The following is a 16297-nucleotide window of genomic DNA, read 5'->3' as shown; positions in this document are numbered from 1 at the left end:
ATACCCTTCACTTATTTACAATAACAGCTAAGACCCTTTACCCACTAACCCCTCCTCCTGTAAGTGAAACGAATAAACGAATAGGAGGTTTATCAGATTCCTACATTTCAATATGTTAATCAATTCAAATTTGGTCAAAGGATTCCAGCAACAATCAGAGCCGAGAGGAGAGACTAAAGAGCAAGAGTCGAGAGGAGACTGGAGAGAGTGAGAGCCGGCTAATAAATCAGGAGGAATTTAATGATAGGACGTGAATTCAAGTTTTGGATTCAGCGGTCAGCAGCGGCCATCGAGCCAGTGACAACAAGAGCCGAGAGGCGAGACTAGAGAGGGAGAGCCAAGAGGAGACTGGACACAGAGATCGTCGTGAACGTGAAGTTGGCGGTGTCCAAGGTCGAACTGGGCCGTCGTCTATAACATGTCGCCGTAAACGTGAACTGATGAGTGAAGACAATTGAAGATTGGGCTTTATAATCTTTGGGCTTTAAGCCCTTAGGCAGTTTTGGACTTCTTTATAAAATTATAATATATATATACATCATATTATATAAATATATACATCATATTGTATGTATATATATATATATATATATATATATATGTTTCATATTATATATATATATATATATATCATATTATATATATATATATGTGTGTATGTATATATCATATCAGGCAGGTCCAGGTCGGTGAGTATCATCCCTGTCCTAAAAAATCCCCCCGAAACTCGCCCCGTCCCCATTAAGAGGTCCAAAACCTGAACCGAATTGTTTGGTTTTTGGTTTACACAATTTGTTTTAGGTTTTTTTGCCATCTCTAGAATTTATCAAATTTAATTCCCTTGAAATCCTTTGAATTCCTCTAACCAAATAAACCCTTAGGATTTGCTACCTCCATGTTAGGACAAAAGAAACTCGGGTAATATTGATGAAATCCTCTTCTATGCTATCAAAGAAAAAGTTGAAAAACACAACCTTCAACTTCAAGACTGAGTAGACAATATCCACAGGCACACTGATACAGAAATGCATTATAATCAAAAACTACTTTTGACAATCATAAGAAACCAAAAACCAACACAAACTCCTTCAAAAATGTTGGATTAGATGTGAATAATTCGTTTGCAGAAGGTCGATATGCACCATGGTCACCATTTTATGCTACCAATGGCTTCATTAGATTGTAACATGGAATATATGCATATATATATATATACACACACACATTTACAGCTATGGTAATCTATATAACTGTAGGAACAGAACATGATCAATGTGATTGCAATCATGATCTATTGAAAGATTTATCAACTAGACTTCAACTCAATATCAACATCTTCCTTTTGTTTGCCATTGGCATTCGCATTGGGATTATCATTAGGAAGAAGGTGTAGTAGCGGCAAGGGTAACAAAGAGCTGAGGTTGCAGATGATTAAAAGAAGGGCCAAATTGTCATATCTGTCCTTGGTGATACCCAGTACCTGGGTCAAACCAGCACCAAAAAGACCCCCAAGAACACTCCCTCCATTTGATACAGACATCAGTGCTGCAAATAGAGTTGCTTCCATTCCCTCTGGACACAGTCTTGCTGCTAGAACAAGAACCGGCATGAAAGATGCCTGCAACATACTTCCGTATCTATTAGCAAAATTAATGTGTATTTCGTGTCTCTTTCCTTTTTTCGAAATCTATAATATTTATATACAGCAAATAGAACAAATAAACTCACACCCTCCTCACCTTTGGTGAGGTTTGAACCCTTGACCTCCTAGGAGGCCAAGGACTCACAAAAACTAGGTAAGAAGTAACCTCTGCCCCAAAAACTAGAGCAAGTGTATCAAGACCCCTGGCTTGTGCAAATTTACTTATTTTTCCCAATAGTAATAATTTCATAAAAGTCCACCAGTTTTCTTGATCTTGTCTTGTTAATGGGTGTTACAATTATTTGATTATCAGTTAAAGATTATTCACTATGTACCAATTCAAATTCTCTATCTGTTTTCATTTATAGAGGAACAAAGTACAACAGAACACCAGTCCAGGGCAATATCATCAGCAGCAGGAGTGAGTTACTCCTCTGGTTGGCAAGGTTATACTGTTATCTTAACTCATTTTTGTGAAAAATAAGGCATATATGCATCCATGGATCAAGCAAAATTTAGGTCTACAAATAAATTACCTGACCAAGAACCGTTATTATTAATGAATCCCCAACTGCAAACCACTCATCACTAATACCAAACTGCCGATTTAACCCAGTCACGAGGATAACCTACAAAATGTGGAAATGCTGATTTATACAACATGTAGAAATATTAAATTAAGATGAACAATCCCCACACAAGATCTAAATCAAACCTGAGTCAATCCAAGGGCAGTACCAGTTACAGTTGTACCAAGAAAAATCTTGCGCAAAGGAACATTCTTCAGAAATCCATTATAAAGTCCAACACCAAGAAGTGATGCAACTGAGGTCACAAGCTTAACACGCCCCAGAAACTCTGGTGTAAAACCAAGTTTATTTGTTCTGGAAAAGATGTGTCAAAAATACATGGTGACATAATTATTGAGGTCTTACAAAGTAAAGGGAATTCACGGAAACAAATGTTCTACTCTTTCAAGTAGAGGTCAGATAGACCTCACCTTAGTTGGAAAGACTGGGTTAGTTTTGTATGCAAAAAGAAAGCAAAGGAAAAAAGATTAGGATATAACATACGTGAAGTAAAACATGGCAGCTTCTGAGTGAGGAGTTGCCTGCCAAAGGAAAATAAATAAAGTGGGAAGAAATACATTGGGTTGTTTGACGGCTTGCCACAACTCAAGGATGCTATCTTTTGAACTAGAAGGGCCTCCTCTCGATGGACCACGGACACGTTGCTCTTTGACTAGCACAGCAACAGCCGATGTCAATAGAGGAAGCAATGCGGTAAGACCAAAAACAAACCTGCAAAAATTAGCATCTTGTCAGAAGTGAATGATAAATTTATCCTTAAATGAGTCTGAAAAGTAAGCATACCTTACACCATAAGCATCCACCAGGGAGCCACTGAAGTAGGAGCTTACAATTCCTCCAAAGGCAGAGGAACCCCAACATAAAGATTGAAGAGATCCCGATACACTTTGTGTCTCACCACGCGCTCTCTCTACAACCATGGAATCTACAACCTACACCAACTTCAGTATTTGAGGTAAACAAATAATGCAGTTAATTTCATTTAGAAAAAGGACAAGGATTATCATGACTTTAGTTGGTTGCTGCCTTGGGTCCAAGGTAAACTTTGCTGGTAATTTATTTTAATTATGATCCTGACTTTAGTTGTTACCTCGCTCCAAACACAAGGTAAGTAGTGCAGTTAAATTATTTCTGTTACAAAGAGAGAAATATGATCATGACTAGCTGTCTAGCAGTTGCCTTAGCATAATAAGTATAGAAACACACAAGACTCAGGTTGTTCCGAGCCAACCAGTCCTTCCTTCTTTAACAAAAATAACAATATGGCATGAACCTAATACCCCGGGTATTGTGGTAGTCAAATAATCAATATAGTAGGCTATAGTGCAAGTGGGTAATGCAGAGGTTTCTTAGTCGGTGAGAGTAGTTTCACTTGGTATAAATTGTTGGTGTACACCCAAAAATCTATCATAGAATGGATTGGACACTTGGTCATAATATTACTTAAATAAAGTCATTGCCCATTTATTATGTTCATATTATATTTTGTGGTTTAATTAGACGTAATAATAACCTTATAATAATGTATGTATTCTCAATTCTGAAATGTCATTGGTCAAGTATTACTCTAGATGTTGGTTGAAGTAAATACAATATTAACTACCATATGTAGGGATTCATATAAAGATGGAGTCCACATATCGATACAAGATAGAGATCCTAAGTATCGGATGTGACTCGCTATGAGAATGTTGCATTGGATGTTGAATGTCATATGTGTTTCTCATGTGGTCATTATACATGTAGTCCTTTGACCGGTGAACATGGAGCATGTGAGTGGCATGATTTGGCACCAGCTCCAATCATTTTGTAAGTGGTAATAAAATGGTAGTTGGGTATGTTATATATATCACGTGGTAGTACTAGCATGTATCAATATAGGATTTGTCACTCCGGTAAGACGGGAGTGATATCTCTAGGCCACTTCATTGAATGATTTTGAGGGAATGCATGCATGCTCAGATAGTCAGTATGTGATGCTAATATATGTTTTTAACATCAGTATATTCGGGAATCAAGAAACTTGGCATTGGACATAACAATGATGACATATCCATACCTCGTATCTAATATAGATATCACAGACAAAGGGACACAACGTGGACATTGATAATGATCACAAGTTCACTGATTGGCTGAATCACCAACTTTATCATTTGGGTAACATAGATTTATTGTTAGATGTCGCCATTCATTATAATTGTAAATACTATTTATAATTATTGCCAACCTGAAAAAATCCTAATGAGTCACACACATAGAATGCAATTGGATTAGAAGGCTAAATAATTAAAATGTTCAACTATTAATATATTGTTTATAATTTAATGAAATTAAATTAGTGAAAATTTTCAATTGTTGAAGCTTTCATCTCTAAATAAACATGGAAAAAACATACATACATATAGCAAGAGTTTCCATCTGATTGAAATCCCTCAAGTATAAAACAATACCATGGGGTTAGGTTTTTGGATATACCTAAAACCCTAGGCTTTAGAGAAAGTTTAAGCCTTTTCATCCTCCCATAATTCGCCATCTCCTCCCTATCATTATGCCTAGCAACACAACAGGTACAAGATAGCTCTTGTCTCATTCTTGTGAAGAAAAAGGTGCTTTGATTCGTTCATGTGGTTACTGTGGAGGAATAATTTTAAAGGTTGTTGGTTGATTCAAAAACATCACCAACGGGTTCTTGATCGTAAAAGGTAAAAATTCAAAACACCCACCCTACTTTGTATGGATTCCTAAGAAGTTATGGTTAATTTCCGTTACATCTATGGCTCCCATAACCTAACATAAAAAAGGGCCAAATGGTGAGAAAGAGGTATCAATTAGTTTCTTTAGTTTGTTTGGAAAAAGCCATGGGAGAGTTTTGGCCTCTCGAAGAGCTAGAGACCTATCTGTAAACATTCGTTTTCAGTTCTAATTCCATATCAAATTCATCTAGTTTGTATCAGTAGGTATTAGAGCAAGTTCAATCTACACCACGCCAAGAAGATTGGAATCCAAAGGTGATGAAATCAAAAAGGAGAAAAGCTATGTTATCGCACAAATTTAGATCCTTGAAAGATGTGCAGATGGTGAAGAAACAGTTGGAGTTCTTGATCAGGTTGCAAAACTCTAGTGGTACGACAACACCTATGAGATCGGAAAAGGAAAAACTTTCGTCACAATTTCGCAAATCCGAAGAAAAGGAAGGGGACGGGGCTGAGTAAAAAGCTAGAAATACCAAAGTCAAACAAATGGGATTCAACTTGGTGGATTTTGAGGATCGAGAGAAATCTTTCCTTGAATCACTTACCAACGAATAAAAATTGAGGTTTTCATAATGCTCTTCAGAGGAGATGTATTACCGTGGTTCAAATGAAAAGATGTACGAAGACCGTTTACCAGGTGGGAGGATTTGAAGTTGATTTTGCTTAGACAGTTTCATTCAACAGCCAACGGTCATTATACAAACAATTTCTGGTCAGGATGCTAGAGACGACGGGGGTGGATTACACAAGGCGGTTTGTAGCACTAGCTTCACCGCTAAAAGGAATATTAGAAGAATTTCTATTTGAGTTGGTCCAGAGCAAGGGATTAGATGCAACAGTTACCACTGGTGTGCATGGAGTCGCCAAGAAATGTGGCACTTAAAGTGGATAGGGTAGGTTACTAAAAGATATTGTAGAGTACAAGTGATGGTAAAACACATGATAGTGGGGTGGGAGACTTGGGAGGTGTTTTGGGCGGTAATTTAGGTCTCCGAATGGGTTTACATGCAACGTCAGAAGTAAGGGAAAATTAAAATCCATCGGATAGTGAGTTGGCACTAATAGTGGAAGAAAAACATAAGGAGTTGAGTCCGTCAAATAACATGAATCCTTGGAGCAAAAAGGTTGCAGCAGCAAGGGTGGGTGAACCGATATCAAAGAACCTTGGGAGCAAGGCAACTGATGATAACATCTAAAGCAAGAAAGGAATGCAAGGTGTTATCTGGCATTGAGTTACAATGCTGCCAAGCTCAAGGACTATGTTATCGAGGTGACGAAAAGTATACACCATGGCACAAATGCCAAAAAAAAGGAAGTCAATGTGAATGTGGTTCAGGAGGCTGAAAAAGAGGGTGAGGTAGCAAGGTGAAACAAGGGATGTAGTGGGTTGGACGTTATTATGGGATCAGAGGTCAAAAGTATCATCAAATTTGATTGTAAGGTTGTCTATACCGAAGACAATGACATTGGATGGTGAAATCGGACGGCAAAAGTTCATCGATGGATAGTGGAGCCTTCCATGACTATAAACTCTTTAATTTTTTTTTATCTTCGTTGGTGAAAACGAGAGGCTAGTCGGTTGAGAGGAGTGGCTGCCGCTTCCACCACCACCAACAACAATCATTGATGGAATGCTTACAAATCAGAATTTTTATTTTGTTTCTACCTTAAGGACAAGGTGAAAGTTTGTTTTTTTTTTTTTGGGGGGGGGGGGTGTTGTTATACCCGATATTGGGGTAGTCAAATAGTCGATATGAAGTAGACTATAGTGCAAGTGGGTGATGGAGGGGTTTGGTAGCCGGTGAGAGTAGTTTCACTTGGGTATAAATAAGCGGAAAATGGCGAGAAAAATGTACTAATTAGTTTGTTCAGTGTGTTTGGTGAAAGCCGTAGGAGAGTCCAGCCTCTCAAAGAGCCAGGGACCTATCTGTAAATATTCGATTTCAGTTCTAATTCCATATTAAATTTATCTGTGTTCATCAATTCATCTAGTGTGTATCAGAAGTTCAGAACCTTTTACCGAACCGATAATACTACATGCTCCGTTCCAAAATATGTAGCAATCTGTCAAAAGTTTAACCATCAATGAAACAATGTTGGGCCTCCCTCGAACATGTGACTACTGCTGCTAGAAAATGGAAAGAACATAACAGCGCTGCCTCCATATTTGAACTGCTAATGCATGATTTGTGACTTTAAAACAGAAATTTCAAACATCAATTACGATCTCAGACTACCATTTGCATAGTCGAACCTGTTAGAATAGGCTTTAGAGTTTAGAATCAGGTCGCATTCCAGGTTTGAACATGTTCGATTAAAGGTTGCAAGTGTTTTGAGCAGGTTTAATTTTTTGATTCAGAGTTTGAACAGCTTCAAGGAGTTCTGATTTAGGGCGAGGTGGGTGCAATTTCTTCTTCCACACTCTAATTAGGGTTCAGGTTTTATGAAATGAAACGTGAGTTAGGGTTTGAGGCAGGTGTGATTTAGGGTTTTAGTGGATGATGATGGATGGAAGCATCAGATGATGGTGCTGGTAGTAGCAAAAGGTTACAGCGGTGATGGTCACGGAGGGTGATGGCTTCTAGGATTATTTCATTACTGATCTAAGCAGCCATAATGTAATGCTGTTAAGACTTGTACCATGCAACAACTTGGATCTAATACCATGCGACAATAAAAGGCATCTGTGACACACAATCTACTTTAATAAAGGAGCATTTAAATAGTGTTCAACAGGGGGGCAATAGACCAAGAAAACCCCAAAAAATTAAGCTACATAAGGAATGTTGCAATTCACAAATAGCTGTATTCTAACATTTATACAGGCGTAATCCATACTATATCAGTTCTCTTCCTTGGACTCCAACCATCTTTCCAACTCAATAATTCTAGCCAACAAAAAAGCCTCTTGGTCCATCCTGAACCCATTGATCATTTCTATGTTTTCTAAAGAGACTTGAATTAACAACCTAGAGGTTGTAGCACCAGGCATGGTACCATTGACCGAAGACCTATTGATCCATGTAGTGGAATCTAAATGACCAATTTTAAGTTCGCCCAGGAAGCACCATGTGAGTTGTCTCAACCTGTTTCCAAATTGTTTTCTTTAATTTGCTGTTCCTCCAATTGAAAATGACAGGGCTATCACTACCTCCTTCACCTTACTTCTAATTTGGCCTCAATGTGGATGGAGACTTTAAATTTACGAAACCCCCTATGACTTGGAAGCCACTGTCTACTTTTTACAACCAGGTTCGGGGGCCTTCAGGTCGTAGAGCTCCTAATAATGACCTCCACCTGGAACAATCCTTGTTCTCTTGGAAACGATTTTCCCTCTATGAACTTAAGAGGACCCAAATGCTACTCAACCTGTGAAGCTAGTTCTCAAACATTGGAAGGTCCTCCCTTGTTGTCCTGCTTTTTTAATCCACCTTTTAATGCACCTAACCCACGATACATAGAGGGGTATGAGAAAGCAGGCAGTCCCTTGAGTACTGATAGGAGGCGATGTCCCCTCAGCCTAAACGCTAGGTCCATGATGATCAAAGACTCCATGACATTTCTTAGGGGACAAATCTTCTTCTCCAACCATTGCAAATATTCAGAAATTCCTTTGAACACAAGGTGCCAGGAATTTCAGTGCTATTTGCCGCTAAATGGCCGTTTTTTAACACACAATAGCGGTCCGCATAACCACTATTTGTGGTTTGGATTTTTTTGGTGTAACCAGCTTATACTGGATCTGGACTGATTTTATTTTAATGATTTGGGCTCTTATTTTGGACCTGGACTTGTTTTATTTTAAAGATTTAAATCATTTAATCCAATGATTTACCATCTTCACCCGTCAACGATTATAAGAATTTAGGTTTTCAATACCATCTTAACACTTTTTTTTATTTTGTTTGTGTGAAACTTACTTCTTTAAGTAGATGTTTTGACGTTATGATTATATATTTTTATTGATTACACATGATATGTTAAGTTATTTATTATTTTATGAAATATATTATGTATATAATTCTAGGGAAAATTCATTTGGAAAGTGGCAAGTATTTGAGAAGTAAAGAAGTGATCCCAACCCTCCATCTGGTCAACATTTGCGACTTTGATTGTGAAGCACCGGATAATTCCTCGCATGGGTATGCGAAAGATAGAGAGGTAGTTTCGTAATTTTTACAAATAGGCGGCATATAGATTCATATGTGAACCCGTGCGATTCACATATAAACTATATGTTCATATGTGAACTCGTTAGTTAGTTCACATGTGAACTATTTAACTGATTCACATATAAATCCACGGGTTCATATGTGAATCGCAAGGGCTCATATGTGAATCGCAAGGGCTCATATGTGAATCAGTTAATTAGTTCATATGTGAATCAGATAATTAGTTCATATGTGAATCAGGTAAAACAGTTCGTATGTGAATTACACGGGTTCACATATGAACATATGAACCACACGGGTTCACATATGAACTTGTTTGCCACCTATCTATAGAAGTTATGAAACTACCCCCTCTATTTTTCACATAGCTGCAAATTTTGACCAGTCAAAGCCTCAACTCTTGACCAGTCCAAGTCGCAATTCCTCGCCAGTCAAATCCAATCTTGACCGTATGAAAGGCTAGGATCACTTCTTTACTTATCAAATATTTACCACTTCTTAAAATAACCTATGGCCATAATTCTAAATATTTATATGAACTGAACCACTTTACCACCATGATAATGCTATTTCAAATCACAGTATTGACCGCGAATTGGTTTTTTGACCGCTTAATAGCATAGCTCTATAGATTAAGCCAACTGTATGGATTAAACAAGTATCACAAGCCCCCCCCGCCCCCCAGTGCCAAATGATGATGCTAGAACTCCTAACTCCTTGCATAACAATAATTTTGGGTCATCTAACTCGGCTCCGGTTTGATAGTTAGCAATTTAGCATGAGTTGATATAAAGCCAGATGGTTCTCAAAGTGTTCGAAAGTCTTCTAGCAGTTGTATTTATCTACTATTTACAAGTTGACTAGCTTGTTCTTCCTGTCCAAATCCTGAAGGTTCTCTTCAGGATTTAGTCATCGACGGTAGGTCGTGTTGTTCCCCTTTTGGGTACATTTGTTATGCTCCAGGTTTCTAAATCCCCTATATGATTGTTGTTTGTTCAGGAGGAAGGTTCTCCTTAACTATTATGTGCCTTCATAGGCAGTCTATACAGCTCATATCTTTGGAGATCCTACTACAAAAATATACATACATGCATTCAAGTATTCAACATAAGAACATACATATACATACATTACATACACACATTCTAACCATATGCATATGTATATAGATTGCATATACATATATGCATTTATATACATTGATGTCTACATATATACATATATGTACATGCATGCATGTGTACACATATGTATGTGTGTGTCTAGACTATGAATCATAGTTTTTGGTATTATGCATGTAACAGATAATTGTAACTCATAATGCTTTCTTTTACTATATTCCCATGCCTACCCACCAAAGTTCATTTTGAAATCTGGAAAGAAACTAAATACAGTTTTTCAACAACTTATGCACTTGATTAAATCATGCTATTATAAAAAATAGTTAGTTTTTAGCAAACCACACCTTGGTTGAAATAGTCTAGAGGGTCATTATGGTAAATTTATGTTACTAAAATGTTTCATATAGAACACTCATCTAACCATACCTTTTTTTGGAAAGAATCTTTTTTCACTCAACAATGATTCAGCCATTACTCCTAATCATTCAACTTGTTTGCATTCAATTTTATTTAACACCTAAGAATGACCAATTAAACATCTCTTCACATCTGGCCAATCACATCTTCAGTTAAAAGCACTCTAGGAAGGGCAAGACAACCACATCATTCACATCAGACATGTCGTGCAACTCAAAAAAGATGCAATTCAAATTAAAATTGAACAATATGCTGATGATTCTAATATATCTAGGTAAATAAGAATACAAGTAGTAGATACTTACAACATCTGAAAAGGCAACAGAAAGAGACCCAAGAAGTATGCAAAAACAAGCACCATACTTGTCATTAACAAAACTGGCCATTAGACTCCATGAAAGTGCTCCAAGAAGTCCAGATAAAACTAGATACGACCTCCTTCGGTACCCAAAAAGTGGGACTGAGTCACTACAGAAGAAAACAGTATAATGTAAGAATGCTTATTAAATGATAAATAACATCACAGGATTTGCAGATGAGACATGCAAATATATACTCACCTGATAAAACCATACAACGGCTTAATAAGCCAGGGCAACGCCGAGAAACCGGTTATCACAGCTGTCTAGTCCACCATGTATGACTAGTTAGTATATCTCATCAAATCAAGGGAGTAAATGGTTTACATGTCTGATTGCCAATACAAATGCTATAATTAACTGCATCTTTAATAAATGCAAACTGCTTCACCCATGCTAAAGGCTTCTGACATGCAAGTTAGGACTTGTGGAAATTTTATTTCATAGAAATGCCGCTCAACTTAAATTACATATATGTGAATATATACATAGGGGGTGGTTCAAATGGGAACAGCCTGAAGGTTAAAAATGTGAAAACACTAAAAAACAAATGAATAAGTGGAACAAAATAAATGTCAAATTGAAGAAAATAAAATGATCATTTTTTTGGTATAATTTGTTTATCTCCTATTTTGATTATATTTCGCCAATTTTCTATCAAAAAATAGGGGGATTATTATGTTATAAAAAATAATACTGTGACCGCCTTTTCAATCACATCCTTTGGATCAAATTCAGCTAACGGTTGAGATCTGTTACCACTTTTCCAACCTTCAGGTTTTAAAGTTGAACCGCCCTGTGTGTGTGTATATCTACAAAGAGAAAGTCTCTAAAAAATTATATGAACAGACAGAATAGCCCCTAAAGATGTGTGCCAAAAATAGTATTGATAAACCTGGCATAGAATGCAAAGTAAACCATTTGCACCAATGCTCCTTAACTCTGTGAGAGATGGAGAGGGTAGGGTTGGTACACAGTCTTTCCCTTATGTTTTGAAAGTGGTTGTTTCCATTACTTTAATCCTTGACCTTCTGGTCAAAAGGGAGTAAACTTACTAAAAGAGATGTTGAAGTTTCCTAGTTAGCAAATTAAGTGGCAAGAAAATATTTAAAAATTACTTAAAATGCACCTCAGCTGGATCTAAATGCAAATCATCCTTTAAATAAAAGCTGACAGCCAGTCTAGCAAGCCCCAAGACTCCTTGGACAAAGTACACCATAGCAACTGCAATATTATCAGGTGTAAGGTCCACGCCAAAACAGCTAATAGAGCTGATAGAGTATCTATTCCTCTGAAGAACCGATTTACTTGAAGAAACTGCCCCATCACCTGCAATTACACCTTGGTGAGTAAAATAGAAAAAAGACATTGCAGAAAGGGAGAACAGGGATCCCTATCAACTTAAGAGCCTGGAAGCAAATGATATATAGATTTTCACAGATAATGGTTTATATACTATTAAACAGTTGCACTTATCCATTTTTTACAGGCCACTATAAGTTAACTGCAACTCTGCAAGACAGACAAAAGACAGAAATCATATCTCATTATAATAACAGTATTCATCTTTAACTTCATTTATAATGCATATTGAATTCAAAACAGTCGCAGATATAAAATTAAGAATATAACTATGGTTTATGTGGAGGGGGCATAAAGAATAAAGGACAAAATCTCTGTACTCGGGCCAGTGGCCAGACATCACTCTTACATTAGATGGTGTACAATCTGCTAACATCGACAATTAATGTCTCTGCAACCTGATATAGGAGGTATCTTTAACAAGCTATCGATTGCGAGTTAAGAGCAAAAATGACAAATGATATAGCTGAAACCTAAACTCACAAGGGATTGCTCATTAAAGCCAAAGCTCACACACAGCCATCATAAAGCACTCTATACTATTACGATGGTAGATTACATTAACGTATATAATAAACTGTTATATTTCATTACTAAAAACAAGGTAGAATCAGGAAACTAACCCCAGTCAACAACTGCAATACACAATTAACTAGAAGAAAACTAATTTCATATCATACTAAGTTCCTAAAGATACTTGTCCAAAATACTACAATTTTTATCCGCTTTCCTCCTATCAGATCAACAAGTGATGAAACACCTAGTACAGTGAAGGTAGTGACTTTTACCTGGTAAGAGATGCTTATACTGTCTATTTAGATGACTGAGAATCTTACCAAGTAAGTGAGGATGGTGACTCTTACCTGGCCGGCGCTTACCAAGTTGTTGGTAAACAGCCCCTTGGAGACACATGTAACACCCCCACTCAAAAACACGTGTGAAGAACGTCTACGACATTATGAAAAGTCATGGAGTCAATGCCAATTAAACTCCAATATCCAATATTTTAATCCTAAACCCTTGTTTCCATAAGAACTTAACTTTGAAGCAGCTCAAAAAAAAGATAAGACCTAAATTTCTAAAATAAACTTACTGGAACAAAACCATAGGGTGCTTTACAACTGATGACCTCAAACACAAGTGCTATAACCTAATCCCAAGAACACATATTGGAAATGTTAATTTAAATGAGCAATGAAACCAAATAAGCACAGAGTGGACGATCAAGTTTGACCAAGTAACCACTTCGGAAAAGCAGGCTTTCATGACAATTTTTTATGACATTTGAAGGATTTCAAAAAGGTATGGTAAACCAGATTATATATGAGTGATTTTCTATGACTTCCACAAACATGAAATATTGTACAATAAATAAGCTCAATGATAAACATTAGCTTACACAAAACATGTTTATAGCTGAAATTAGAATAAAGAGTCAAATTTACCACCGCTAAAAGGTCCAAATTTGATTCAACAACACCTAATATGAACTTCATACGAATTCTCAAGAAACACAAATTTTTTTGTTTTGCATACAAACTTCAATTCAGAAATTATATTTTTTGACCTTAAACAGAACCGATTAGGATACAATTTTCTCATATCAATTTGTCGCAGGACATACTAAGGATTTCAAAAAGCAATTGAAATCCTGATTTCAATAAACAATTGCTTTAATATAAAACTTTACAAATAGATACAAACTTACAAAAAAAGTAGAAGTTAAAGAAGAAGCTTTTAGGTTACGTTATCCAAAACTTTCAATTCTCTAGAACTATTCTTTGATCCTGAACTCTCTTCTAAAAGTGGTTATGTGATTCCCAACCCATATATTTGTCGAGAATCAGAAGAGGTGTCCAAACAACATTAGGGTCTTATCAAATTTTTAACCTTATCCATCAATATTGGAAGTTCTAATTTTATTTCAAACATCTATTTTGTAGTAATCGTATCCTAGCAAATTCCATGATACATTAATAAATACGATTCCAAAGATACAGGATACTATCACATTTAATTCCTAAGGGATCACTGATCAGTTTTTACACATTTTGACAACTCAAATATGCATGTTTTTCTCCATATGGCTTGTCGGCTATTAATCACTTTCTACAAGAAATAGGTGGCTACACATCACTCTCACTTCAGCAACCTATTGTACATGATAGCAGATCTAGAAAACTGCTAACAAACATAATACATCTCAAAAGTTATGAGAAACGTATTTCTGAGAGTGCTTTTCTTCAACTGAAAGAAAAAGCTACAAATTGTTGTAGACTGCTCCAATAACATTTGGATTCTAAGCACCTCCTTACCTGTTGTGTATCAATCAACAATCCACAAAAGAGTCTTTGATTTTAACAAAGAAACCATCCACACATTCCTACATAGCATTTAGCAAACAAAGGGAAGGGAATGCAATGACTGATGTGACTTCTGAGATGGAGAGCAATGACTGATGTGACTTCTGAGATGGAGAGCAGTATCTAGTTATTCCCATGAGCAAAATCAGTCTTAACCAAATCTGTTTTGTATTTCTAAGCTCGAGATGACCAGATAGTAGTCAACACATTTTTGGATTACATGATAAAATAATGAGATGTCAGTTATCATCCCAACCTATGATGCATGCTTGGAATGTGAGAGGATCCTGGTGCTTGTTTATATACAACTTACTAAAACACACATACAAGTCCGATATCAACAAGTCTAGATAAAAGAATCAGAGACCTAAGTACATGAACAAATTAGTCTAACATTTGAACGACTCAGGTAATATTCTCAAAAGGCACCATGTGAGCACCTCCTGCTCTCCAACAGTCCAACTGATTTTAAAATCCCTAACAAAATCCATGCAATCAATTATCAAAATTTTACTTACTGGAAATTCGTCAATTCCCACACATCAAAAGGACAAAATACAGCAGATAACAATACATAACCAAAAGAAATCTGCTTGTTAAACAGCATAATTGTATAATATAATCATTGAACATACAAAATTCTGAATGTGATCGGTGCAGAAGAAAATTATTAATTAATTCTCACGGTTTCTAGAATTAACAAAGGGCTCATCCTCAGCTGGCATAGGAACGGTGACTGACATGTCGTTTTCCGGCGGCTGTGTGGAAAGTGTTCTTCTGCGTTTAGTTCTCCAGAAGGCGGCGGATATAAGGGTCGATGGTTTCCTCGGGATCTGAAAGACGATAGGAAAGAAGGAGGCGTATGAGAGAATTGATGAATTTGGTGAGATTACGAGGGAGATTGGAGATGGGCTGAACGCCATTTTTAAATGGCTGGTTTTGGGACGCTCGTACTAATTTATTCATGAAATCGGTAATTTGAGATTGAGAAATTAGCTCAAAATCAGCATTTGTCTAATTTAAATTCGGCCTTTCGACCATTGTTTGAGTTGATCCAAATATTATTATATTCCAAATATTATTATATTCATGATATTTTGGTTTGTAATACCGTGGAGTAAGATAAAAAAACAAAAAATTGTCAAATTCAATCAGTTTAACGTCGTAATTGCAGGTCTGGTCGTCGTGTCGTAATTGCATATCTATTTTGAATTTTTGGTCTTTAGTTATTGCGGACCTGGATATTGGAGAAACAATGACATTTGAATCAACTCGGGATTAAAATGATTAAGAGGTCAATTTGAACGAGAAAAGTGGTCATTTAACTCAAACTCTCTTAAAGATTTAATCCCCCTTTATTTGCACACATTCTTATTGAGAAATTTGAGTTGTTAAAAACATAATATGTTCAAGATTCATTTGATTGTTAGCACTGGAATAACTCTAGAGTTTCTTCAATGTTCGTTGAATCTTGAATAGACTTCACACTTGAATGTAGATATGCTTGTTATCGCT

At 36.5% G+C, this 16297-nt stretch overlaps 1 protein-coding gene across 6 annotated transcripts; it reads right to left on the bottom strand.

The window, feature by feature from the left end:
- Positions 1-1010: 1010 nt before the first annotated feature.
- LOC112500311 (folate-biopterin transporter 1, chloroplastic) lies at positions 1011-15736 on the bottom strand. 6 transcript variants are annotated; one of them, XM_025103763.1, is made up of 10 exons: positions 15468-15736; positions 12187-12386; positions 11259-11323; positions 11004-11166; positions 3016-3164; positions 2790-2943; positions 2643-2656; positions 2358-2526; positions 2179-2271; positions 1012-1618 (listed from the first exon to the last, which is right to left on the bottom strand). In XM_025103763.1, the coding sequence occupies exons 1-10, from the start codon at positions 15703-15705 to the stop codon at positions 1307-1309; spliced, it is 1557 nt and encodes a 518-aa protein (XP_024959531.1). In that variant the 5' UTR covers positions 15706-15736; the 3' UTR covers positions 1012-1306. The 6 variants fall into 6 exon arrangements, 5 of the variants coding, with proteins under 5 accessions (XP_024959531.1, XP_024959532.1, XP_024959533.1 ...); XM_025103765.1 differs by lacking the exon at positions 2643-2656 and having other exon boundaries at positions 1014-1618; positions 2716-2943; positions 12187-12281; positions 12366-12386; XR_003067351.1 differs by lacking the exon at positions 2643-2656 and having other exon boundaries at positions 1011-1618; positions 2381-2526; positions 2716-2943.
- Between the last annotated feature and the right edge of the window lie 561 nt (positions 15737-16297).

Source organism: Cynara cardunculus (assembly GCF_001531365.2).
Source record: "Cynara cardunculus var. scolymus isolate 2C chromosome LG 17, CcrdV1, whole genome shotgun sequence".
NCBI classification, from domain to species: domain Eukaryota; kingdom Viridiplantae; phylum Streptophyta; class Magnoliopsida; order Asterales; family Asteraceae; genus Cynara; species Cynara cardunculus.
This window is presented reverse-complemented; position numbering and strand designations above follow the sequence as displayed.

Coding starts and splice junctions, on each gene's coding strand:
- LOC112500311 (XM_025103762.1), bottom strand. CDS start 15,705: ATGGCGTTCAGCCCATCTCCAATCTCCCTCGTAATCTCACCAAATTCA. Junction 12,387..15,467: donor CTTTGTTAATTCTAGAAACC/GTGAGAATTAAT, acceptor GTGTAATTGCAG/GTGATGGGGCAGTTTCTTCA. Junction 2,527..2,715: donor GCTGCCATGTTTTACTTCAC/GTATGTTATATC, acceptor CATCTTTTCCAG/AACAAATAAACTTGGTTTTA.